Genomic DNA, 26,492 nt, shown 5'->3' with positions numbered 1-26,492 from the left:
GTATAGTAATAGTCGTTAATATATATATATTTATATTTATATTTATATTAATTGAGGGGTGGTACCTCTAATACAGGTATCGAATTATTTATAATAAATAGATATATAAAGTGCAAGTATTAGTAACGTAAATTTAAAAGATAAATACTCCTAATAATTACTATTTTTGTTTTCTATTTGTTTATTTTATAATTTTAAATATCATTATTTATGCAAATTATTGTTATTTATTTACAAATAAGTTGTTATAATTAATTATTAACTAATAATATTGTTAGTATCTTTTGTATTAACCAATACGCAATATTTTATCAATATTTATTCTGCTGAGGAGAACAATCATAATGTTATCAAATCTTTTTTTCTTTAATAAAAAATGTTTGAATAGTATGAATATAAATGAAGATAAGTACATGGAAGGCAGGATAGAGAGAAAGGAACAGTTATTAACTGAAATATGTAATTTAGGATACAATGACTTATTGAAAGAGTATGAGTACTATAAAAATAATAACAGAAGAGAGTTAGTATTACTTTATGGCTCAACGCTACTTTTAAATTATAAGAATAAGCTTGGCAATTATAAATGGGATATCATGGAAAGTATATTAATATCTACATTTGGATTTGGGGTAAAAGAGGAAGTAAATAGAGACAAAGATGAAAATGATTCCTGCGAATCTATTGTATCAGACAAGATAATAAAGTGGCAAAAGTATTGTTTCAGCGAATTAGACAAAAAGTACGGTAGTACATTGAGATTTAAAAAATTGGTTGGTATGTTATTTGAAAGCAGGGGCGAATATGATAAGGCAATAGATATATATAAAAAATTAATTAAATTTGATCCAGAAGATCTAACATTAAGAATGAGTTTAATCCGTATATTACACAATAAGATGCCAGATTTAATTGAAGATCATATAAAAGAGTGTATTGTTGATATTGAGGCATGGAAATTTAAAGCATATAATTTATTATTGATAGGGAAAGATTACAAAAATATATTGTATTGCATGGAAGAATTATTGTTACATGAACCGCAAAATTTAGATATAATTAATACAATAGCAGATACATATATGGTTTTAGGTGATGTTATTAATTCTAGAAAATATTTCAGTTTGGCACTAAATATAAGCAAAACAAATATTAGAGCACTGTGGGGAATATTGCAATGTGAAGTTAACGAATTATCATCTCACAGCGGTAGTGGAAATAGAGTTAACAATAATGCTTTAAAAAAGGGGAAAATTTGTAATGATAAAAGCAAAAACAATAAATCACAGACATCACCAGATAAATTGGCAGAGCTTGCCATTAAGAAATTAATTAATATATATTCCGATATAGAGATAAATAATAATAATAATATTGGGGAGGAAACAAACAATCAAGGATTAAATAAACCTGTAATTATTACACCATCTATGGTTGCTAGTAGACTAATTGATTGCTATTACAATAAAATTAGGAATGTTTAATTTTATGTCTTGGTATTCGCTTAAAATGTAAAATATATTAGTAATTATATAGTAACAAATTTTAATTATATTTTTAATTTTACATGTTAATATTAAATCATTTACGTATATTTTTTTGTTTTTGTCATCTCCAATCCATAATCATAGTTTAAATCAACTTGATTATCATCCAGTGATAAGATGTCAATATTCGGTTCTGAGCTTGATCTTTTGTTAGAAACATGATAATTATCCTGTGATCTACCGTAATTAATGTTTGAATCATATGAGAAATTTGAATTTACATTTGTTTTGTTCAAATTATCACATTGTGAATATTTATTCACGCATTCATGTGTGTTGAACGTATCATTGTTGTTATTCACAACATTGTTATTAATTAATGAATATGAAGAGCTAAATCTATTGAAAAAATTATGTATATTATTATAATTTCCTGTATTAACTCTTTGTTGAAGTGTTGAATATGAATTAATATTGTCATTGTGATTATTTCCATATATATATCTATCTTTATCAGTCATTAATTCAAAAGTCTTATAGCATTCATCATTATCAATTGTATTATCACTATAACCTCTTATTCTAGGTAAAGATATAGATTTAGATGGAGATACCCTGGGGCTATTGTTTATTTCAGGAGAATCGTATTTTTTTTTCTTTCTCCAACCTATAATATTACCAATATTTAACATTTCACTGCTAGTTTTTGAGCTATTTATTTTGACATGAGTACCCAGTATATTACTATTACTTCGATTATAGTTACTTTTGTTTATATTGTTTCTATAGTCGTAACAATCTTCATCATTACTTAATGATTGGGGTGTATGCATATCTATAATTAACGCTTTTGAATTGTTTTTCATCGAGTTGATGTATGAATATTTACATTTTTTTCTGAAAAAAACTAATATAAAGTGTAATATAGGCAGTATAATAAATAGAATTAATGTAAATATAAATACCAATCTAATATTAATATAACTATTAGAATCATTTTTCCACCATTTAGAGAGAGTATTTCTAATATTATTATATACTTTTGCCTTATTTTTACTATGATAGTTAATATTTCTATTCACAACACCAGTTATTTCATTTGCTCTTCTTTTCTCATTTCCCTCGATACTATTTTTGTTGTAATATTCATTATAATTATTTTGTGTTGAAAATTTTAAGTAACTATCAAAATGGATTTTGCCAATAGCAATTGAAATACTAGTATTGTTTTTATGTTTATTAAAACAAATAATGACAAAATAGTCCCTTAATATATCGTTTAATTGATCGATGCTCAATTTCTTGTCAATTAATTTCAACAAATTATATTTTTGATATCTACTTTCAGATATAATTTCCATTACTTTCTCAATATTAATGTATTTAATTATTAAATTATGATTATCATTATAATTGTTTTCATTTGAATTTATATTTTGATTGTTTATTAATGAGAAAACTCCAATATAATCTTTAAATTTATTATCTGAATAAATAATGTCGTTTAGATAGTTGTATTTAAATAAATTTCTGCCTAATAATTTAACAAATTGTGAAAACATTAGCAAGTAATATTCACCTTTTGGTGCTTTTTCACTGCTTACTTTTAGTGATAGCTCCAGAGTTACATTCCCGAAGTAAGGTAACATAATTGATGAGTCTTGTATTTCAGTTAGTATATTAGAAGTATCATTAAATTTGTTATATTTATCTATTCCTGATAAATTTATTGATAAAGAAGATGTTCTTGGATCACTTGGAAGTATATATATACTTCCTATTAGATATTTGGCATAATTATTATTAATTATTTCTAAGTTGTTTTTTAATATATAGTCATCGCCAAAACCAAGTTTAATATTATTAATATAACCACTTATTAAATTCTGATACAATCTTTTATTGTCGTCATCATGTTTATTATTATTTATATAATCAATATTTTCAGTTTTGTGTTGATCATTTTTATAATAATTTACTAATTCTAAGAATAAATTGCATATTGTACTCCACTCATTAAATGAATTATTTTTGTCATTTAACTCACGATGACAGTTGGAAAATTTTATTTGTAAGATGTCCTGGGGTCTGCTCAATTTAATTGAAAATTTATTTGTTTCTTGTTTTAAGGTGTTATTGTTTAAATTCATTTTTGATTCAAAAAATCTCCAATAGTAGCTATATTTTCCATTAACATTACTATTATTATTATTATTATTATTGTCAATATAATTTAGGTCATATACAATATTATGTAATTCCCTATCGAACTCTATCTCTGAAGTAAATAAAAAATTCTCAAAATTACGATTGAATGTGTTAACAATCACATTTTCGGTTGGAATTTTAACCAACAAACTTATTGGTTTATATCTGCTATATTGATAGAATGATTTGCATTTATTTTTAACTCTAAAACTTCGGTTAACTATTTTTGTTAGTAAGTTTGATTCGCTGCATTCATTCTTATCATATAATTTAGAATTCAAATGGTTATCTATTTTTAGAGACTCTTGCAATTGTTGGTTATTTATAAATATTGATGAACATCTTTGATAATATATTGTATTATGTACTTCAGTCATAATACTATTATTATTATTACTGTTATTATTGTTACTATTGTCCTTTCTTTCCATAATAAATTCTAATTTCAGTTCTTTATTATATTTATCTTTTAATTTAAATACTAAATTTGAAAAAGAATAACAACCTACAACCGAAAAATTAAGTCTGAATGTTTGCCCATAGTATAGTGTATTTGGTGGTTTAGATAAAAATAATATTTCGGATTTTGAATGTTCAATTAACTTAATTAACATTCTTACGTTTCTAGTTACATGTGAAGGTTGTACTGCTATCTTATCTAAATCTATCATTTTAAATACATCATCTATTAGTCCAAGTGTATCTTCGGGTGGATTTTTATTCTCGTCTATTTCAATTAAATACGTCAATGTTCCTCCTTTATTTGCTTTATCATCGTTGCCAATTAATTCGTTGCATTTTACATAATCACCATTATTCCACTCATTTCCATATCCTCTTAATGACCAGTCTTCAAAACCACCATTTACAGAATACACAACTTTATCTATATTTCCCAGCGTCTTATAATAATTATCTAATAAACCATTATTTAATATTTTTCCAGCTGCAAGTTGTAATTCCTTACCTATAAGCTCCATTATTTTCTCTTCTTCAATATTTTTATTTATTTCTTGAATACTTTTTTTGCCATTTATATCTCCATTTCCTTTGCCATAACTTATACTTTTAAGTCCAGAATGTAAAGTTGCGGCGAATATAAACGAATGATTGTTATATAAATCATATATTATTTTTGAGCTTTCACTCATCAAACAATTTATACCACTATTTGACGGAAAATCTCTATTTACATCATTGTCTCTTTCTGTTCTTTTATTATGGTAATATCCCCATGGATTAACAATAGGGACAATCCAAATTCTTCTAGTTTCTAGTAAATGTATTACGCCAATATTCCCTTTAGAGTACTCATTTATTATTGATTCAATTAATCCGATTGAAACAGCTACTCCTATTTTTTCGTCCCCGTGCATACCTGAAAGTATTAATATATTTGGAATGTTTAACTCATTTTCAGTATTATTATCATTTATTCTCATTCCCAATTTGACATGGAGATATAAACACTCTTCATTGCCACATTTAAGACCTGTTCTACTTTTAATTTTTGATAATTCAAGTACCTCACTATATTTCAATTTCAAGTTATCCAAATAATCAATTATGCTATTATAATCACGGTACTTGAAGTATTTACTATCTTTTTTAGCAGTTCCATAGTTCCTCATGAAATTAAAACCGAATGTAGACTTAAAAATGTGATTGATATCAAAATAATAATTTTGAGACTCAACACATATATTAAAGAATGATAGTATAAATAGTATATATGTTATCTTTTTATATTCATTCATATTGTACTATTGCCCCACTAATATATGATTTTCAATTCTATTGTTAAGAAGTTATTGTATTCAGTATAGTATTAATTTAGTTACGATATTTATAAATTTCATGTTGATTTTTTTGCTTTATTGTCGTTTTCCTTTATTTTTAAATAATTAATTTTTCTTTTCTAATGTAATTATATTTCATCCATGTACTAAATTACATAAAAATTGGAATAATGGCGCCAGAAACGTTACCTTTAATTTCATTTCATTTAAGAGAAACGCAATATTAAGTATCAATAGAATAAAATAAATGCATCGGTTCATTTAAAAAGTGTCATTTTTGATAAAACATGTGTTATTCTTTTTACAAACTGTTACCTTAGAAATTTAACGTTACTCATTCTCAATTAGTGCACTATATTTCTATAATATATTTTTACTTATTTTTTCAATTGCTAGAAAAATGAAATACAAGTTTAGCGGTTGTGAATGATAAAAAGACAATTAAACCACAATGTAATAAAAAAGTTCGTTTAATGTGACTTAAAGTGTAAATTTTAACGAAAAGTGGATTTTATATGTAACTAAGGATCAAGTTTATCGAAGTAATGCTGAATTATATATCATTCATATTTGATAAACATAATATTCGTGAGAAAGTGGATAAATCAAATATAGTTGTTACATGTAGGTAACGAAAAGTTAAGTATTTATATTTTACCTATATAAACTTACACAAAGATTTTTAAGAGATAAATATCTGTGTGAAATAGTATTTTTATATTCTTGATCCATTTCAGCAAATGTTCTATTTTTGCATTAACAGTTATAAAAAAATTATTGTCATATTTTTATGTTGAATAATGGTAAAAAATAAAACCTACTTTGAATGCCCGTTTGGTTGGAAGACACAATCCCAACCAAATTCTTTTGATCCCCTCGGTTCAACAATCACACCATCAACTTGACCTCTAAATAGAATAGGTTCAGGCATTGTTGCTCCATCATAATAGCCTATTATTGTAGTTGCGTATGCAGTTTTGTCATTATACGCCATTAACATATTAAATAATCCCTCTGCACCTATCGATTTTATAAACCATTTACTGTAACAAAAGCGAGATAGTTTAAAAATATTATTATTTGTTTAAATATGATTCGCTACAATAAAAAAACTTACATATAAGGACCAGGGAGTCCGTTATAGGCGTTAAAACACAAAGATGTATCCTCAACAAAAACAGGCTTATTAATATATTTATATGCCAATTTACATTTATTTACGGTAATTTCTTCAGGAGTTCCTTGGTATTCAGGGACTATTAGGATGGTGTTTCCATTATCAATAATTAATTATACAATGTTAAATTTAATATAAATAAAAAAAACTCACGATCTATATCTTCAACTTTAACATTTATTTTTCCTTTCAAAATATTAATTATTTCTTCTGCTTTTTTCTTGCTTCCTAATGATTATTAGTAAATAATAAATAAATTAACTGAAAAGAATGCAAAATTATTTCATACATACCCGTAACTAAATAAACCTAAACGTTATAAGTTATGAAATAAATGTAAAAAATAATAATATTTGGCAATAAAAGTACAATTTAATACATTAAATTATTTTTTGTTTAAATCATTATATAAATGCCATAAATTAGTTTTTAATAAGAAAGAATAATTATTTGAATTTACCTCTTTGGGATTACACATATATAGAAAATTGTATCTAAATAATTATTTAACTTGAAATATGTAACTCAATATGGTTACAATGACAAAATTTAATCAATTAAAGTGACTCTTCTCTATTCTTCAATGCAGAAAGAAATAATTAATTAATGTATAATTCAAATACCAATTAAGTTATTTCACTTTAGTGCGGTAATATTAAATTTGTAAAATATACATGTTAATTCTAGAATGGAAAAATAAAATGAAGTTGGAAGGAAATAATCTAATTTCTTAAATGACATAAAACAAGTTTAAAATATTTGTTGTAATATCAATACTCATTTAATTATGTAGGCAGTATTTACAAGAAAAAGTAAACTATGTTTTTTGTAATATGTTTTGGTGTAATAAGGATAAAACATAAAACAAAATAGTTATAAATATCCTGAAAAAAAAAGCAAAATAACAAACGGGTACCTTGAATTTATTATATTTTTTTAAATTAAAATTCACATTTTTTTCCAATAAATATTCTTTTTTAAGGGATAACAATTATCTGATTATAGTTGAGCGTGTTTATAAAAAAAATTTATCTGTTAAATGCGACACAAAGCATATATTGTTATTCATTTATAAATATGTTATATCTAATAATTATCTGTGTGCCAGAAATAAATTATGTGAATTGCATTAGATTAATACATTTATGTATAACTTATATAACACAATACAATACTCATTTGTATGAACAAATAAACATATATCAAAAAAAGATAAATAAAAGTGATTTTTCTTAAACAAAAATTAGTGTAGTGGCGCCGAAGCCAGTTTAATAAATGATTAAGGGGAAAAAAAGTTAAATGCGTATGAACGAAAGAGGAAATAATAAAGGTAAAGTCGTAAATTTTAGGAAATAAAATTACGCTAATATATAATCTTTGTATGTAAGTATATAAATGTATTCATATATACATATTTTTAAGATACAAGTGTGAAATATAATTTAAAAATATATATAGCAATTATTTTTTTGACAAAATTAAAAGTTATTATTTTACTAATTTAATATAGCTTATTAAACTTATTGTTGTTATAAATTAATACGATTTGTAAGAGAATATCACTATTATAGTCGTTTTAAAACAAAATTTAATTAATTAGTAAAAATAAGTAAAAGGTATCTTAACTATATACATTTAAATATTAATGTATATAATATACTGTACTTTTTTTAATAAAAATGGGAGTGAAGTATGAAAGGTCAGCAATATTACCGAATAAAGTAATAATTAGTAAAAATATACTGTACTTATTATTGTTTGGCCTTATTTTTTTAGCTTTGGGTTCTGAACAAGCAGGCAATTCAGGAGCAATTTCAAGTAATAGTAGTTCCACTTTAGCTCAAGAATGGGGTTTTGATGATGAAAGTGATGATGATAAAGAAATAAAAGAAGTGTCAAATAGTGAAAATAAATATGAAAATGACCACGAGGATAATGAAGATGAAGAACATGAGGAGAATAATGATCACGACGGAGAAAACGATGAAAGAACCATAAATAATGATATGAATGATAGTGACATAATTAGAAATCGAACACAGCATGATGATAACGCGAATAGTTCTGCGAAAAGTGATATAGATATAATAAAGAGAAAAATATCTAATCATACACAAAAGGATGATTTTTTTGCAAGGGAGGTATATACGAAATTATTCGAATTGTTTGAACCAGCTAGCGATAAAAAGATAAATTTTTTAGAAATAAACAAAAATTTAACGAATTTAATAGACAATTCGAATTCAAAAGCGAATGTTGGTGATTCATATGGTGTGTTAACATATTTATGGTTTTATGGTATACCTGATAAGGATGGTAAATTAGAATTTCCATATGGTTGGCCCAGAAATATAGATATATCAATTAGATATGCAATAAAGGGAGCGACAAAATATCGTTGTGGCTTTTGTTATACGGCGATAGGAATGCTATTTGCCTGGGGATATCCTCCATTGGTAAATAATACACATGGTTGGTTAGGTATTGACGGCGCTGAGTCGAATATAGATGATATAAACACATCGTTTAAGAACATATATTTTTTATATCAATCTTCACACAAGTATGGTAATTACATGGACAATGATACTATTAACTTACCTAAAGAGAGATCCGGGTTTGATTTGGTGGCAATGAATTATGCGTTAGCATCTAAGAATAAGGATATATTTGGTCAGCTAGCAAATTCTTATTATTTAAGGTATGGTCTTTCAGATTTAAGTTATATATACACTGATATAGAGAAATCATCATCATTTAGTCTTCATAGAAGCCCTTACAATTTAACCTCACAAGTGGGAACTCCATCTTCATCATCAAGGTGCATAATGGCACTAGAACCACTTATATATGTAGCAAGTAAAACATTAAACGATAATAGTGATTTGTTTCTACCAGAAATAAAAACAATATTGAGAGAAAAAAAACCAAAGGAACACGAAACAAAACACTATGCAGAGTGGGTTAGGAGTTTGGCTGCAGATAGGGATCCAGACGGTTTGACATCACTAGGTGAGCTATATTATTATGGTCACGAGGCAGGAGGGATTGCAAGAGATATAAATAGAGCGGCGCAGTTATGGGAGGAGTCTGCAAGGAGAGGTGATCCACAAGGTGCATTGGCAAGAGCATTTTTAAATTTAGATGGTACAATTGGTACTGAAAGTGACTCTGCACCTTATTTGAGACAAGTATCTAGATATGGAGAACCGGCAGCATCAGCATTAGCTAATTATTATATTTACAAATTAGGTTTAGATGTTAAAAAGAATTCGACAATAGCAGGAGAGTATTTAAAATTGGCAGCCGATTTGGGTGATGGAAACGCTCAGCTTATATTAGCACATGCTTATGCGGGGGGCAAAATGGGTGTAGTACCTCCAGGTGGCCAGAATGAGACCTTGGCTCTTAAATACTATAAACTTTCGGCTGAGGGTGGTAGAACAGTTGCTTATTTCAATTCAGCGGTACTTACATTAAAAGGTTCAGATAGAAAGTACAAAACTGAGGAAAGTAGGTGTATAGCTTCTGTAGATTATCTCACTTATGTAGTTAAAAAGAATAATCATGTTAAACTGCTGGGTTTACTAAGCAGAAAGTCCTATGATAATGGTGATATTGTAGGTTCTTTACTTAGAGAGATGACTTTAAGTGAGATTGGTATTATGGAAAGTCATATAAATGCAAGAGATCTCTGGAAAGAAAGATCTCTTGCCTTATTTGCTGAAGGTTTTAATTATCTAGACAGCAACAAATACCAAAGTAATAGTACTTTGTTAAGCGAAAAAATAACTTCAAAATCTTCAACTCTGTCATCATTTAATTCAATTACATTGAATAGACATAACAATATATATGAAGATTTGACATTTGTTTTGAAAAATTATTATTTAAATAGTGAATGCAATATTGAGATTGATGAAAATGTTAACATATCAACATTTTATCCGTCGATATTAGACATGCGTTTGAGTGGTTATTCAAGTAATAGTTATTGTTACGTTAATTTAACTAGAAATAATGTGTTCAGCAATATACCAATTTATTTTGATAATTCATTAAATACAATAGGTTCTTTTAACTTTAAATACTTTGATCCATTTGGAAGTTTAAATGCTACTAAGAGAGGAGAAATGGATGTAATGTATACATTGAAGCAATCTAATAGTGATAAATTAAGGGTATCTGAATTTCTATATTGTTGGATGAGACCTGAATCACACTATAAAATTGGAAATGGTAATATTAATAATGACGATGACATTAAAAATAGTAGATACATAAACAATTTACTTTACATGTGGATTAAACCACATAATGGTAGTTATAGAAGATATCCTAAACCATGGTATAAATCACTAAGAACATTAATAAATATATTTAAAAAGATCTTTGGCAAAATTAATATTAAATACATATATGACTTAAATATTTTGTCCTCCAAATTTAAATACTTGGAAGATGACTTAGAACTAGAAAAGAGTGTACCTGAAAAATATCATTTACTTAGAAATTCATCTTTATGGTGTAGTCATTATTATGCAAAAAGGTCTTCTTCAAATGGTGACATTTACTCTACACATAGTTTATCACATCATTATTTAGAGGGTAGTCATGGAGCAATTAAGAGTAACAAATTGGCATTTAGATATATTATGCAAGGTGTTAATTCAAGAGATCCTAAGTCTATATTAGATTATGCTATTGCACTTTATAATGGCATAGGCATTAAAAAAGATAAACATAGATCATATAGACTACTATGGCATATTATATTTAGGGGTCCATATGATGTCGAAGAAATATTACCTAAAATACCGAAAGGTCCCAAATTCATTCCATCAATATTAGATACTATTAGGGAAGCTATAGTACCATTAATGAAAAATAACACAAATTCAACAAGTGAAAATAGTATTAATAATTCTACCTTAGCAGAGGAGTTATTTAATAGTAATAAAAGTAGTGCACCTGATTTAGTTAGTAATAGTATAGAAAATGATAATAACTTGTCAGATGATGGGAACAATCATGGTTATTTAACTGATAATTCAGAAGAGGATGAAGACGATGAATATGATGATGATGATGACATAGTAACTGAATTTGGATCCAGATTTGGGATCAAAGTTAAAAGTAAGATACCTAGTAAAAATAAAAGAGCTAGACATAATGATTCATTAAATAACATGATAAGAACTCAAAATGATTTTATCGCTAGAATTTCTTCTTTAAATATATTATTTTTATTTACATTAGATTGGATTATATATAATTATATTTACTATTTTTATAATTCATCTTTAGAACTAAAAAGTTCTATTTATGATTTATTTAGTAGTATAATGCATTATCGAAATGAGACTGAGGCTGATAATAACACGAACATTAACAATGAAGATGTAAATGAAAGTAACAATTATAGCATAAACGTTCAATTATTTATAGATAAATCTAATTTATTTGGTTTTATCTCGAATAAAACATACCATGATAGACTTCAAATAAATAATATTGACAATAAGGATAAATCTAATGACAATGAAAATGCAGGACATAAGTATTATGAAGAAGATCCATTTCCACTATCTTCTAGGTTTAGATATATATCTGACGAAGAATATTTAAAAGCATCTAATATTTGGAGAGCATCAATACCTACTCGCATTTATTACTTTATTTTAAGAGTCGTTTTTGTAATCTTATTAATTTCAATTTTAATACCAGTTAATATCACTATTACAGAGAAAATGAATAGTTAGTTTTTTTTTCGTTTATTGATTATTTTAGTTTTATTAAACTAATATAAATATCCACTTAATGATAAATATAATTATTTTTATTTTATTTTTTTTTTTTACTAAGATTATATACAATAATATTACTTGAGTTAGTGAAAAACAGAGGCACAATATGATGTCTTAACACGAATTAAGCATGGTAAACATTAAAAATTTAAAAATAAAGAATTAATTTTAATAGGAATTTGGTAATTTTGTTGTAAACTAATCGGTTATTTCAGGTTTATTATAATCAAATGATGACTCATGGAGAATAATATTACCTGGATATGGCATATCATAATATTTATCCCTGCCACATTTAGTATCATAATTATTATTTAAATTTAAATTTGATGAGTCAACGACTGAATATTTTTTTGCACCGGAATTTCTGAGATGTATTTGACAAAACAATGCAACATCCTCGTGATTAGAAATATGTGGAAAGTCACCTCCATATTTAAGTTGTGCAAATTTAAAATTAGAAAGTTTGCTTATATTATTGTATAATTCTTGGTCGTCAAATGAGCAATCAACTGTTGATATAAATGTAATGTTAATACCATTAATTAATGAAATATTTGACCTACTTAAAAAGACACTGTTGTCTTCACCAGAAGATAAAATAAAGTTAAGCCTGCTTGCTAAATCAGAATGTGGGACAGAATAAAGTTGATTAATTGAAAATTTGAATGATTCATTGTATGTTTTATCGTATTTAGATATATAGCTATTATTTATTTGATTGTATCTATCATTTGATTCGTATCCAATATCTTCTGGAGGCATGTAACAGTAACTGTTATTTTTCTTAAATATTTCTGATATAAGTCTTATTAATACAAATTTTGGGCATATGTACAAGAATGTGGATGCCATATACGGCAATGGAATTGTTAATGTCAGAAGAAATGAATTGCATAGTATTAATGATTTAACTTTATTTGGGAATATTTGTGAAAATATAATGCTCAGTAATCCACCTATATCACTTCCATATAAATGTACACCATTATTGAGTCCCAGCTGATCTAAAAAATAAGAAAATGATTTGCACCATTCTTTCATGTCATTGCAAATGTTATATTGAACAGATATTATCCTATATCCTTTTTCTAGTAATATTTTCATTAACCTAAAATATTCACCTGCTGTTCCTGATATTCCATGTAATATTACCAGTGAATCCTTCTCATTTTTATCATCATTGTGCTCATTATTCCATTTCAATTCTGTTTTTTTGTATGAATAATTATCATTTCGTTTCTCACGCACTCCTGGCATTGTTTTTCTAATAAATTCATTCTTTTTTTTTCTAGCAAAATTTTCAGGAGATAGTTGTTTAACAGTGTTGTTCTTTAAACTGTAACTATAATTGTTTATTTCATCATTATAGTTGAATAACTCTTCATTACTTTCCATTTTTTTGCTCGCACATTTTTTGTATTCATTCTCAGGATTACAGTCTATCCATGTCCATATACTATTGTAATAAGGTATACTCATTCTATTTAACGGGTAGTTCTGTATAAATTCAGCATACTCTTTTAAAAAATTATTATTTGCTGTCATCTTTACCCAAAATAATATTTAATCACTCAAATACAATTTAATGAAAAAAAAACTTGTGTATATATTTTTCACTTCTAAATAGGACTATTATTAATTAGATATGGCATATTTAGTACTTATTTTTATTTAATAAAATAATGTTAATGTTTTTATTTTAAATATATAAATTTTACTTATTTTTTAAGTGCAATATATATATTTAAAATTATAGTCTTAATTTAATTTCCCAAAACAAAATCAGAAATCAGTAAAGAAAATTAAGAAATATTATTTGTATTCATTAGATAAAGCTGCAGATGTAAGCTTGTTTAAAATGTTTTTAATGTTATTGCTGCACATTTATTTATTCACAATAATATATGCTGCATCTTGAAATAATTAGCAGCGCCACACATACGGCGCCAATGAATTTATTTGTACTGCATTAATGCCAAGAAAGCATGTAAATTTGTTAGTAGTTGAAGATATCGTAAAAACAAATGAAATGATATTTTAATAAAACAAATACTATTAAATAAAAACATTAATGTAATAAAGAAAGAAATGAATATTAAATATATTAATTGATCGTTTTAAAAAAAATGGAGCATTAAAAAACGTTTCAGCCCACAAATTTTAAACAAGATAGTAAAAATAAGAGTAAATGCAAGAATAAAATCATAAATATTAAGTAATTATATAAATAATTTGAACTATTATGACCATTTTTTAGTGTTTTTAATTCAATTGTTAATAAACCATTTTTCAAAATTTATTTATATCTTTTATTCATTGTATTAATACCAATATTAATTAATTGTTATTAAAATTTCTACTAACACTATAGTGTATTTATTAGTTGTTAATAAATGAAGAAGGATAAAATTGATTTCCAGCGAGTTTATTTGAAATGAGTAAGTTATCATTACCATCATAGTTAAATTGTAAATTTTGATTGTAATTGTGAAATGGAGGATATTGTAAATAGTAATTTGAATATGAATGAAAATTCACATTTTTATTACTATGTGGAAAGTTTAAGGCTGAATGTCCGTTACTTAAATAATCATTACTATTTTGCATAGATAAATATCTTTTTTGAGAGTCATGGTTTATATTATTTGAATTTAAACTTAAGTTTGAATTTGGAAGTGAATTGATTGGAACAACCAAATGTTCATTAAATATAGATTGATAAGGTAATATAGGAGGATATGTAATAATATTATTGCCATTGTTGTTATTCATATTTCTGATTGGAGTGTATCTATTTGAATTTAAATGAGTTGCATTATTTGTTTGAGATTGAAATTGGTTAATTGGAATAGATTGAGGAGTATAAGGTAAAAATTGGTTATAACAAATTGGGATTCCATTATTTATAATTAATCCTTGATTTAAATTTGTTGAATTTGAAGTAGGAATAGTATTATTATTAAAATCATGTAAACAATCGTAATTAGCTATAGACTTATCATTGTTACATACCACTGAATTAGAATTACTATTAAATAAAATGGGATTTTGTCCTGAGATATTATTTATTTTTCTTTTACTTCCATAGGATAAAAAAGGAGATTTTAGATTGTTACTTAACAATTTAGAATTAACATTATTAAAATCGATAGCATTATTGTTTTCAATATTATTGACGTAATTATTAGTATTGTTATTGATCGAATAATTAAAACCAAAAATTCTAGCAGTTGGTGGAACAAGGTTTACTGAAGATTGTGGAAGTTCTTGAACACCATTTGCATGTGTTTCATTAGGTGAGTCACTTGTTACATTTTCTTGATTATTATATGAATAATTAATATTATTATCGCAATCAACAATGTTTTCTTTTAATAGCAAATTTTTATTAAATTTGGTGTTGTTATCGCTGAAAGTTGGAGGAGAACCGTGAATTGGAGTTTTGTTTTTTAATACTGATGTATTCACTGAATTAAAAAAATCGTGACTTCCATTTTTATAATTTAAAGAATTAGCTAATTCTGCCTTACTTGATTTAAGCATTATATTATATGCTTCTTGCGGTGTTAAAAAATTTTGAGAATCTTTTAAATGCCTGATACAATTATCATTTATCATAAAATAATTATTATAATCAAATTGTATGGTTTTGTCCCCACCAAAAGGTGTACAGAAATATTCAGATATTGTGCCTGCACCTCCAGAGTGTATGGTTATTTCAGGTATTTGGTCTAAATGTGGAAGTATTGAAGACTTAAGACATTTAACATACTCTCTTATTCTAGCCATGATTGTTTTATATGATAACTCATTTCTAGGTCTACCTTGTTGCAATATACCTGTTGCTATATCACTTATAGCTTTGCAAAAAGACCAAGTAAAAACACCATGTATGACATTATAAGCACCACCTTTAGATATTGGAATTTCAATAACACCTAATTTTGATTCGCTTAAAGTTGTTAGTGTATCTCTATTATTTACATCTACACAAATTCCTTTTCTATCAATTGCTTCAGTAACTTGTGTTTTTCTCGACACGGATAATAATGGTAATGATGCTTCAGCAGCTATTTCACCCCATGGTGCTGCTGAAAAGCAATATCCTTTACATGATAATGAAACATATTGTGTAGATTGGAGGGATGGATCTTTTAGATTTTGTGTATTGCTTACTTGAACACATGGAACATACCTTGGTCTAACTAATCTATGGATCATCTGTTCATCCCTAAATACTGATGATTTATATTGGGCTCTCTTGACTTTATTAGTCGCGGATAAAAACGGCCAAATTCCTTTAGTTACTACACCTTTAATGTACCATAAACCATTTATATTACCAGCAGGATCTAATATTGTTTGACCACCATTACAATCCAATATGATATTTACTTGTGTATCTTGCGGGACACATAGTAATAATTCCCTCAATTCACTGCATAATAATACATTATATTCATCTAAATCTGAACCATTAGAAGCTAAATATAATGTAGAATCTGCAGGTAACAATGCCTCATCATAACCTTCCCCCTCATAGGATGTTAGTACATCAACTTGAACACCATGTCCTGCAAAATAAAAAACCAATATATCACCTGATTCAGCGTTTCTTGTTAACCAATTTATAGCAGTTAATATATTTCTCTTATTTGGATATATTCTAGAATCATGATGTTTTACAGGGGGTATCTCGTCCCTAGGCCAATTATCATAAAACGAAGCTGTTTCATTTGAATTTAAAAGCATATCGTATCCACCATCTGGTTCGGAGTCTGTTAAAAATAATATATCTGACGGATTAAAATCGAAATGAGATATTAATGTTAATGCCATAAGTTTTGCATCATTTGCACATCCTCTTAATGCTATACCTTCTGTTTCTATATAATTTATTCCAATTACAACAGCTTTTTTTTTAGGAAAGAAGTCTGGCATTATTTAAATTTATTTAATTTTTAATTTGACACTTTATTTTGATAAACTGAGATATCTACAAATATAAATAATTATATTAATGTGTATTTTATATCATTAAGTCTATAATATTCAGTTGTATAAAGTAAATATATTTAATTATTCTTAACAGTAATACAATTAAAAACCAAATATTACCAAAGTAAATTTTAGAATCTTTATTAATTTTGTGATAACTTCTTTGTAACCAATATATTGAAGTTAGCAAATAGCCAATAAAATAAACAATAATAGATTATTGTGTGAATAAATATAATAATTTTGTGTATATGTAATATTAGTTCTAACTTGATTTATAGTTTATATACAATTAGTTTCTTATGTATTTGATTATTAATAATATTTAAACTATAAATAAACTTTCAATTATTTCTTTCATAATAATATTGGATGTTAAACAAATTCAAGTTTTAAACACGAAATTTTAAAACTAAAGGAAAAAAACCCGCTGGAACTAATAATAGCGAATTAAATTACATGCGAGGCAAAAAATTAGAGTAAAAAACGGGTAAAAAATCAAGTATCTATGGAATGAATGTTAAATAAATTAAATACATGTGAAATATATAATAATATAATAGACAATGAGGCTTGATATAATAATTAAGATGATAAATAGAAATAAACATTAAGTTCTACATATAGTTTTATTTAATTAAAGCAAAAGTATAAACTAAATAATGTACGATGCATTATTTAAGTAATAAATGTATGTACTATTCTTTCTCTTTCGCTATTTTTTACACTAAATTTATATATTACACTAGAATAATCTAAAAATATCTCTAATAACAATATTCCAAACAATTTCAATAAGAATTTCTATACAAATAAGGTATATGACAATCCATTCAAGTTTATATCCATGTTGTAATGAAAGCTCGTTATTTAACATATCATATAAATCCTTAATAATATCTAGTCTTTGATTAAGTACTTCAACTCTCTTGGGGATGTCCATATAATTTCTACAAGCCAAATATGGAGTCTCAAAATCTTGTAGTTCCCAAAAAATATCTGGCGTATCTAGGATATCAGTTTGAAGATTGATGTAAAAACGATTCATAAATAATTCGCCAATTCTTTTACTTATGTCTTCTCTATTATCTTTTATTGTGCCTGTTTTAGCAAGGCTTTCAGGCAGTGATCTTGTACTTTCAATTGTTTCGTCTACAACGTATTCGAAAATAGAAAGCTTAACGCTTTGACTAAGAGCATAACTATAAGCTAGTTTTTCCAATAAACTATCAGAAACAAGATAAATGCTGTCATGTTTGATTGAAGGTTTTTCACCATAATTATAATTCATATCGTCATCTTGTAACTTGTTTGTAGATGTATGTAACGGCTGGTTCACATATCCTTTCAATAAATTAACAATTGCTATCCTTTCAGTTCTGGTTAAATCCCAACCAACTACGCAGCCAAAGCGAAATAAGTAACATATTTTATCATTCCATCTTAAACACAACACTTCACTAAATGTCATCTCAATATGAATATGTTTAATAGATAACTCACCCTGTTTCCAAGCTTCTAATATTATTTGAAAATCTAGCTCATTTGCAAAACAACATGCCCAAACTACACCTGCCGGTTCTTTTGGTACCTCTGCCAATTCTTTAATAGATGTTTGAACATTTGCTCTCTTTCTAGCAACTCTAATATGTGATTTAAAATTTCTACTCTTTAAATTGCCATCTGAAAAGAAATCTGTGTCGTCCATATTTATATTTAAACAAATTTTATTAATAAATATAGATTGATATTAATGAAAGATCGAAAGTAGATAAATAAACTTGACCTCGATATTTATTTTTATTGAAATTTTTTAACATTGACAATTATTTTTTAGACCATTACAATTTAATTTAAAGCAATATAGGCGCCTATATATAGGCGCCTAAGTTTGAATTGAGGGGGGTACCTAGAATGTACTAACAATATTAAGGAAATTTATGAACTAATATTAAATAAGATTTGTTCAAAACAGCTAATAATTATCGGATTGCTTGCGTATATTGAACATAAAAATTCACAAGTAAAATTCTAAGTAACATATTTTCTTTTTCTCTTGTTCTGAACATTGAGTAAGAAAAAAGGTGAAAGTTGATATTAAATTCCACATTACTTTGATTTATTATCCAAATAAATAGGACTTCTCGCGCAAATAAAATGGGAAGTAATAATTATACAGAGGAAATAAATGAAGTAAGTTGACATTGGTAATGATTGCACTGTATGTGTACATATTAAATTTTCATTTAGATCGAGAATTGTATGAATTTAGGTTACTATGAGAAAGTATTGTTGTTGATTGGTGAATTGGAAGCTGCAGAAAATAAAAAAGACTTGGATTTAGATATATTATTAGATTTAACAAAATTAAGATGCAGAATAAAATTGAAACAAATAGAAATTGAAAATATACAATCACTTTATTCAGAGTACATAGGAGATCAAAAATATGGCAATGCAGCAGTTTGTCTTTACACTATTTTTTGTCTTCCTGATACAACAAATGAAAGAAAACAAGAATTAGTTGGAGAATTGAAACAAATATACATAAAGAACAATCATAAATTATTAATAATAGATACATTACTAGTATTAATGTACATACTGCTAGAAGACTATTATTCGGCAATCTATATTTCAGATTCAAATCCTAGTTTAAAAATAATTCAAGTTTTTATTTACTGTACAATAAATAGGTTCGACTTAGCACAAGAGGTTTTCGAAGATTTGATGGAAAATTACGATACATACTTCAATGATATGGAGTCTTCATACTCATTTTCCGACTTTAAAGAATCATCTATAGTTAGATTAGCTTCTGCTTGGTTACAGTGTTTAAAGGGTGAATATAACTCATCATTTATAACATATGCTAATTTACAAACTGATTTTGGAGAAAACTCAAACATTAAGCTCCCAAGTAATTCGAAAGAGAGTCAGTCAGTAATTATATTAAATGGGATATCTGTCATTCATATGCAAAGACAGCACTTTAATGATGCTTATGAACTACTACAAAAAGCTTATGTGATAGATCCGAAATCTCAAGTAACATTGTCTAATTTAATTACATGTTCATATTTTTTAAATTTGAAAGAACCAGAAAAATATATAAATGAGCTTCTTTTAGTAGACAAAAACCACCATAAAATACAATCTATTGACTGTATTGAGAAAGCATTTAAAAACATGTAAGCTTTATTTATGTGTACATTAACTATTATTACAACTGCAAATATTAATTATAAATTTTTTATTCTAAATCATTTTCTATCTTAATTATTATAGCATTCTATTTATAAAAAAAAATACACGAATATTATCGATTTTTGTCTTATATTTAGTAATTTTTTTCACTATTGATTGATCTTGGATGTTGCAACAATACTGTCGTCACCCCTCCCTGGCGCCAAATTAACATATTTTGAGTAAAATAAAATCTAATAATAAAATGTTGAAATTTAAATTAAAATTTCTTTTTCTTTTTGTGATTGAATATAAATAAACAAGTAAAAAGCCTAAGTGTGTAATAACAAAAAATACATGTAACTTATATGGTAAATTACGTTAATATATCATTAATATTTAATCTAAATGCGTAGAATTGTTAAATGAATATTAAGTAAAATGATGGATATTTTATTTACTTAAATAGGGCACGATTGTTTATTATGTTATTTCATTTAATGTTCATTAAAGTGTTTGATAAGGTATTACTTAGTCGCTATAAAAAAAATATTCATATTTATATAATAGATTAATATCAGTTTATTTTTTTAATAATATAGTGGTACAAGACGAAATGAAATAATAATTTAATATTTTATGAATACATATTTAATAAATATATATATGTATATTTTAAATTATATAACACAGTTTGATGAATATTAATTTTATCCATAATAATAATAATAATAATAATAATAATAATAATAATAATAGTAATAATAGTAATAACTATCAGTAATGTCAAAGGCAAATATAGAAGACATAGTTGTGAGATGTAATCTTAAAGATGGTTTTGTAAGAACAATCTCAGAAGCAAGTTCGAAAGAAAGGTTGGAGATTAGTGATATTATTTCTGGATGTGAGTTAGAAGGCAATGGAGACTTTGATTTAGAATCTTTCTTGGGAGAGGAATCAATGAGCTATTCGGAATTATTTTCATCAATAAACAATAAACCACAAAACTGGGATTCAATTCAATATGAAAAATTTAAAGAATTATGTAAAAATGTAATAAGTGAGATATATGAGGAGAATAATGTTGGAGTTGATAACATATCATCAAGGGCTAGTGCAAATAAGGCTGTAATAGACAATTGCTGCAAGGTAATGCTCACACCACTGAGACTTTTAAGGTTTTTAGTAGGTTTCAATTTTAATACTGAAAATGCATTTACAGCGTTTTCAAAACATATAAAATGGAGAAAAGAATTTAACATTGATACAGTAATTAGACCATTTGTAATTACAAATATGTTACCAAACAATAATATTGAGATGGCTCCATTGCATAGTACAATAACTAGATATTATCCGTGTAATTTACTACTTAGAGAGAGCATTGGAGAAAAAAAACCATTAAGAGATAAATATGGGAATATTATATGTATAGAAAGGTTTGGTTTATTAGATGATACAAGATTATTGGGAGCAGTTAAAGTCGATGAGTTATTGCTTTGGTATTCATATCACATGGAATATAGAAGTATATTGTTAGATAAACTTTCATTTGAGAGTAAATGTCTTATAAGAGCAACATGTATAATGGATCTTTATGGCTTAACGGTCTCACAAGTTCATTCATCTCACATTATTATGATTCTCAGAAGGATGATTCAATTGGCTTCAGATAATTATCCGGAAGGTATGTCATATGTTATATTTGTCAATGCACCAAAATTTTTTTCTATAGTTTGGAATTCATTCAAATCATTATTGGCAGCAAGAACTGTAGAAAAAATCCTTGTATTAGACGAAGATTATAGGGAAAAGTTACTTGGTATTATTTCATTGAACAACTTACCCCAATTTTTAGGTGGTCTTGCTACGGAACAATATTCAACAGTTCCAAATACAGGTACTTTACTTTTAGATTGTTTCGGGCTTGGAGACGATAGGCAAACACTACATATAAAAAGAATGAAAAAAGAAAAGGTAACCATCTCCATTGTAAAACCGAATACATTGGTGTATTGGACATGGGGTGTATTGGAGGGTGAAATAGGATTTGGGGTTAAGTATTTAATAGATGATATACATTATTTAAACGACTCTAATGAATCGGGTGTAATATATCAAAACAATAACATATCACATACCAATAAGTCGAATCAAGTTGATAATTTAAATATTAGTAACAATGACAAATTATACTCAAAGGATAATAATAATGTAGGGTTGTCATCCATTCAAACAAAAAATCAACATGAAGTTACTGTTGTTTCATCATCTAAGTTTGACTCAACAAAAGCTCATGGTGGTTCTTATTATGCATCTGTACCTGGTTATTTAATGTTACAATGGGACAATTCTTGGAGTTTGTTTTCTGGTAAAACTATTCATTTCGTTATTAAAACTATTAATTCTGAAAAAGAAAATTATGAAAAGAAACAAGTTACTGATAGTAATAATGATAATAATAATAATAATGGTAATGAAGATATTAACAGCAATATTAATGTTCATAATAACAAAGATAATAATAGCAATATTAATATTAATAGTAATAGTAACAACAATGATAATAATAATAATCATAATAATAATAATAATAATAATAATAATAATAATAATAATAATAATAATAATCATAATGACAATAATAATGACAATAATAATGACAGTAATAATGACAATAATAATAGCAGTAGTAATCGGAATAGTCATGCTTCACAAGTAAGATGTAGTAATAATTATAAGTCAACTATGGATAATAAATTAGCTGATATCGAATTACCTAATCTTGATAATATTGTTTCTCATAATATTACATTAACAACAATATCTAGGAAGAAACCATCTAAAAATTCAAAATCCACAAGAATTGTAAATAATGGTATTTTTAGTAATAGCTTTTTAGAAAAACAAGGGCAGTTTAATAATATTTACTATACGATTCCCATTTTTAATGATAATAAAGCAACCGAATCCCAGTATCTAGGTCCAAATTTATCGAAAAGGGATAAGAAACATAAGACAAATAGAATCTCAGTATTTAATAGTAATAATTATATCGATGATCGAGGTATTAATAAATGTAATAAATTGTATAATATTAATGTTAAACATGAGAAAAAAATACAAACAAGTAATTTAAATATTTTAAAAAATGTGGATATTAATGAATCAAGTTTTAATTTAAGTTCGAATTCAGAGTCTGATTTTGAAGAAGAATCGAATAATTCAGAATGCAAAACAAATTTCTCATACGTAACAGCATATTCAGTGATTGAAGATTCAGTTGAACAAGATGAATTTGGAAATTCTATAGTAATAAATTCATCAAGGGGTATACTTATAAGAAAGGATGTTCTAAATTATGATAAAAAGGAATTCATTTGTCCACATTCAAGGAAAGATAGTAATGTTTGTAACAACAATTGTTGTGTTAAAGATAATCATTTCTATATTTCTGGTGAAAACTCGAACATAAAAACACCGGAAAATTATGGCACATATATGAGTAAATCTAATTCTGATTTATCCTTGAAAAATAAATATTCTTCTATATTTAGAAAATCTATTGAATCAAGAATTGATATTTATGGCAGCGAAAATTTTGGGGTAGAATCTTATTCTAATATTTTTAGGCAAAGTTACTTCGAAAACTATCTAAAATTAAATGATTCATTCTTCGATAGAAGATGTTTTGGGTCTTCTTTTGATAATGGAGGAAATTATTTGGGTGGTAATAATCATCATAATAATCACAATAATCGTAAAAGGTTAGAGAAATTACTCGATGGTGTAAAAAAGATTAAAAAGATATCTGAATCCCTTTTATCAAAAACATGTTCTGAAGCAAAAGATAAGAATTTTAATGAATATAATTCTGGTATTAACAAAGGGAAGATTAGGTGTAATTTTTTTAATAAAATTAAAACTAAATTTAGAACGTGATTGCTTTTATAAATATTTTATAAATATATAATTTTTCTTTTTTAATTATTCACATATATCTCACTAAATTTTTTTTTTGTTTAAGACTATGTACATAAAAATAAAGGTGTATTCTTCATTTGTTTTGTTCGCTAATTATTGCAGTATTTAAACTTATATTATTAGTACAATCCCAAAAACTAACTATTCACAACATTCCAGTTAACTATTCAAGGAAAAAAATTAATGATAAAAAATTTATTGTCTAAATTACTTTGAATTAAAGAAAAATAGAGTTAAGTGGGTTAGTAATCAAGCAAATAAAACATTATATATAAAGACGAAATAGTGAAATAAAAGAGATGCTACATTTTTTTTTATTCAAAATAAATATTCTATCAAATTTATTACTATTCTAAATCATCTTCTTCATATTTGACATTAGTAAGGTCTAGATCTTCACCTGTGATATCTTTCCAAAGCCTAAGAACGTCTTGAGTAAGAGACTCAAAGTGAGAGGATGCGTCACATGATTTAGAGACAAATATATTATCAGATTTACATGAAGAAATAGGCTCATAAATGTCAGAAGTATAAATAAACTGTTCCTCGATCGTATTACCAAGGAGTTTAATAGCTGGATTGATTTCTAATATCGGATTATCAGTTTCAACAGTAGTAGAAATAATAGCAATGTATTTGCCTTTAAGAGCCACACCATGGGAACAAGAAACCATCATTACATAAATGTCATTTTTTCTTCTTAGCTCATTTTGTGGTATAATAATTTGACAGGAAGAAACATTATTTGTATCTGGTATCGGCGAATTTAATATACAAATACAACGAACTACTTTTCCTACGCACTTCACTTTTTGTTCCTTTATGTTACTGTTGTTAACAACATATGATGGATCGCAAATAACCATGTTACAAGTAGCTTTACCTTGAGATGTAACTATACCACATACCTTACCGCTATCATTGAAAAGGAATTCACTTGGATTAGTATTCAACATGTACGTGCCACCATGTATTGCACACAATCTTGAAAATCCCTCAGGAAGTCCACCTAAACCATATACAGGGTATATAAATGGTGACTTACCATATCTACTAAAGCTTTGCATATATAATCTTATTTTGTCCAACGTTTCACCAAAAGGCATATTTATATAGTCATCATTGGTATACAAAGCAATAGCATGACCAATAAAATCAACAGTTGTTGAAGAAAGACCAAAATGATCATAAATATCCTTCATTTTTGTAATGTTTCTATCAAAACCCATTTGTTTGCTTTTGTCCTCATCAGACCAATTTGCTACAAACGAAAAAAAAGATCTACAACGATTTTTCTCCATTATTCCTAGTAATGGGCTTTTTAGTGCTTCAACTTCTGTAGCTGGCACTTTATGTATAAATTTAGGATTAAATAATAGCCCTCCTTTCTGAAATTGATAAACAAATGTACCTTCAATAACCTGCCATTCCAAATATTTTGTAACTCTCGTTTTTAGTAATATCTTGACTAAATCACCACTTGCCATTACAAATTTTGGTATTAAATCAACATTCCAATCACGATTTGCTCCATAATTTTCTGGAGGGTTTGTTCCTGGTTTAAATTTTTTATATAACGTAGTCAAGTTTAAAGATGCTGCTTCACCACCATAATAACTATTTCTATCTATATGTAATACTTTCTTACCTGAAGTAGAAAGTAAACCACTTATAATGCACTCGGTAAGGCCCGTCCCACATACTACTACATCATAACATTCATCCATTTCACTTTTATTATTAAAAAAACAATATATAACAACTCACTATAACTAAAACCTAATTAACAGATAATTACTTTAAATGATAAATCAAATAATCATATAGTTATATTATCTATTGA

At 26.2% G+C, this 26,492-nt stretch overlaps 10 protein-coding genes across 10 annotated transcripts; 4 read left to right on the top strand and 6 right to left on the bottom strand.

Annotated features, from left to right (window-relative positions):
- Positions 1-389: 389 nt before the first annotated feature.
- Positions 390-1,484, top strand: FG379_001904 (uncharacterized protein; the record flags this gene model as incomplete). Its single annotated transcript, XM_067327507.1, has 1 exon — positions 390-1,484. The coding sequence occupies one exon, from the start codon at positions 390-392 to the stop codon at positions 1,482-1,484; it is 1,095 nt and encodes a 364-aa protein (XP_067184236.1).
- Positions 1,485-1,667: 183 nt separating this feature from the next.
- On the bottom strand, positions 1,668-5,452 carry FG379_001902 (uncharacterized protein; the record flags this gene model as incomplete). Its single annotated transcript, XM_067327505.1, has 2 exons — positions 1,668-1,691; positions 1,769-5,452. 2 exons carry the CDS (start codon positions 5,450-5,452, stop codon positions 1,668-1,670), a joined length of 3,708 nt encoding a protein of 1,235 aa, XP_067184234.1.
- A 303-nt stretch (positions 5,453-5,755) lies between these two features.
- On the bottom strand, positions 5,756-7,149 carry FG379_001901 (uncharacterized protein; the record flags this gene model as incomplete). The annotated part of the gene is made up of 7 exons (XM_067327504.1): positions 5,756-5,809; positions 6,167-6,239; positions 6,316-6,537; positions 6,612-6,750; positions 6,825-6,899; positions 6,965-6,980; positions 7,132-7,149. The coding sequence occupies 7 exons, from the start codon at positions 7,147-7,149 to the stop codon at positions 5,756-5,758; spliced, it is 597 nt and encodes a 198-aa protein (XP_067184233.1).
- Positions 7,150-8,350: 1,201 nt separating this feature from the next.
- On the top strand, positions 8,351-12,433 carry FG379_001900 (uncharacterized protein; the record flags this gene model as incomplete). The annotated part of the gene is made up of 1 exon (XM_067327503.1): positions 8,351-12,433. One exon carries the CDS (start codon positions 8,351-8,353, stop codon positions 12,431-12,433), a length of 4,083 nt encoding a protein of 1,360 aa, XP_067184232.1.
- Positions 12,434-12,676: 243 nt separating this feature from the next.
- Positions 12,677-14,026, bottom strand: FG379_001899 (uncharacterized protein; the record flags this gene model as incomplete). The annotated part of the gene is made up of 1 exon (XM_067327502.1): positions 12,677-14,026. The coding sequence occupies one exon, from the start codon at positions 14,024-14,026 to the stop codon at positions 12,677-12,679; it is 1,350 nt and encodes a 449-aa protein (XP_067184231.1).
- Positions 14,027-14,860: 834 nt separating this feature from the next.
- On the bottom strand, positions 14,861-17,422 carry FG379_001898 (metacaspase-like protein; the record flags this gene model as incomplete). Its single annotated transcript, XM_067327501.1, has 1 exon — positions 14,861-17,422. One exon carries the CDS (start codon positions 17,420-17,422, stop codon positions 14,861-14,863), a length of 2,562 nt encoding a protein of 853 aa, XP_067184230.1.
- An 802-nt stretch (positions 17,423-18,224) lies between these two features.
- FG379_001897 (putative conserved transmembrane domain near C-terminus) lies at positions 18,225-19,187 on the bottom strand (the record flags this gene model as incomplete). Its single annotated transcript, XM_067327500.1, has 1 exon — positions 18,225-19,187. One exon carries the CDS (start codon positions 19,185-19,187, stop codon positions 18,225-18,227), a length of 963 nt encoding a protein of 320 aa, XP_067184229.1.
- A 554-nt stretch (positions 19,188-19,741) lies between these two features.
- Positions 19,742-20,674, top strand: FG379_001896 (uncharacterized protein; the record flags this gene model as incomplete). The annotated part of the gene is made up of 1 exon (XM_067327499.1): positions 19,742-20,674. The coding sequence occupies one exon, from the start codon at positions 19,742-19,744 to the stop codon at positions 20,672-20,674; it is 933 nt and encodes a 310-aa protein (XP_067184228.1).
- A 774-nt stretch (positions 20,675-21,448) lies between these two features.
- FG379_001895 (uncharacterized protein) lies at positions 21,449-24,607 on the top strand (the record flags this gene model as incomplete). Its single annotated transcript, XM_067327498.1, has 1 exon — positions 21,449-24,607. The coding sequence occupies one exon, from the start codon at positions 21,449-21,451 to the stop codon at positions 24,605-24,607; it is 3,159 nt and encodes a 1,052-aa protein (XP_067184227.1).
- A 389-nt stretch (positions 24,608-24,996) lies between these two features.
- FG379_001894 (rab GDI alpha) lies at positions 24,997-26,376 on the bottom strand (the record flags this gene model as incomplete). Its single annotated transcript, XM_067327497.1, has 1 exon — positions 24,997-26,376. One exon carries the CDS (start codon positions 26,374-26,376, stop codon positions 24,997-24,999), a length of 1,380 nt encoding a protein of 459 aa, XP_067184226.1.
- Between the last annotated feature and the right edge of the window lie 116 nt (positions 26,377-26,492).

Source organism: Cryptosporidium bovis (assembly GCF_009768925.1).
Source record: "Cryptosporidium bovis isolate 45015 chromosome Unknown contig_27, whole genome shotgun sequence".
Taxonomy (NCBI): Eukaryota; Apicomplexa; class Conoidasida; order Eucoccidiorida; family Cryptosporidiidae; genus Cryptosporidium; species Cryptosporidium bovis.
Note: the sequence above shows the minus strand (reverse complement) of the source record. Positions and strands in the feature narration are given on the sequence as shown.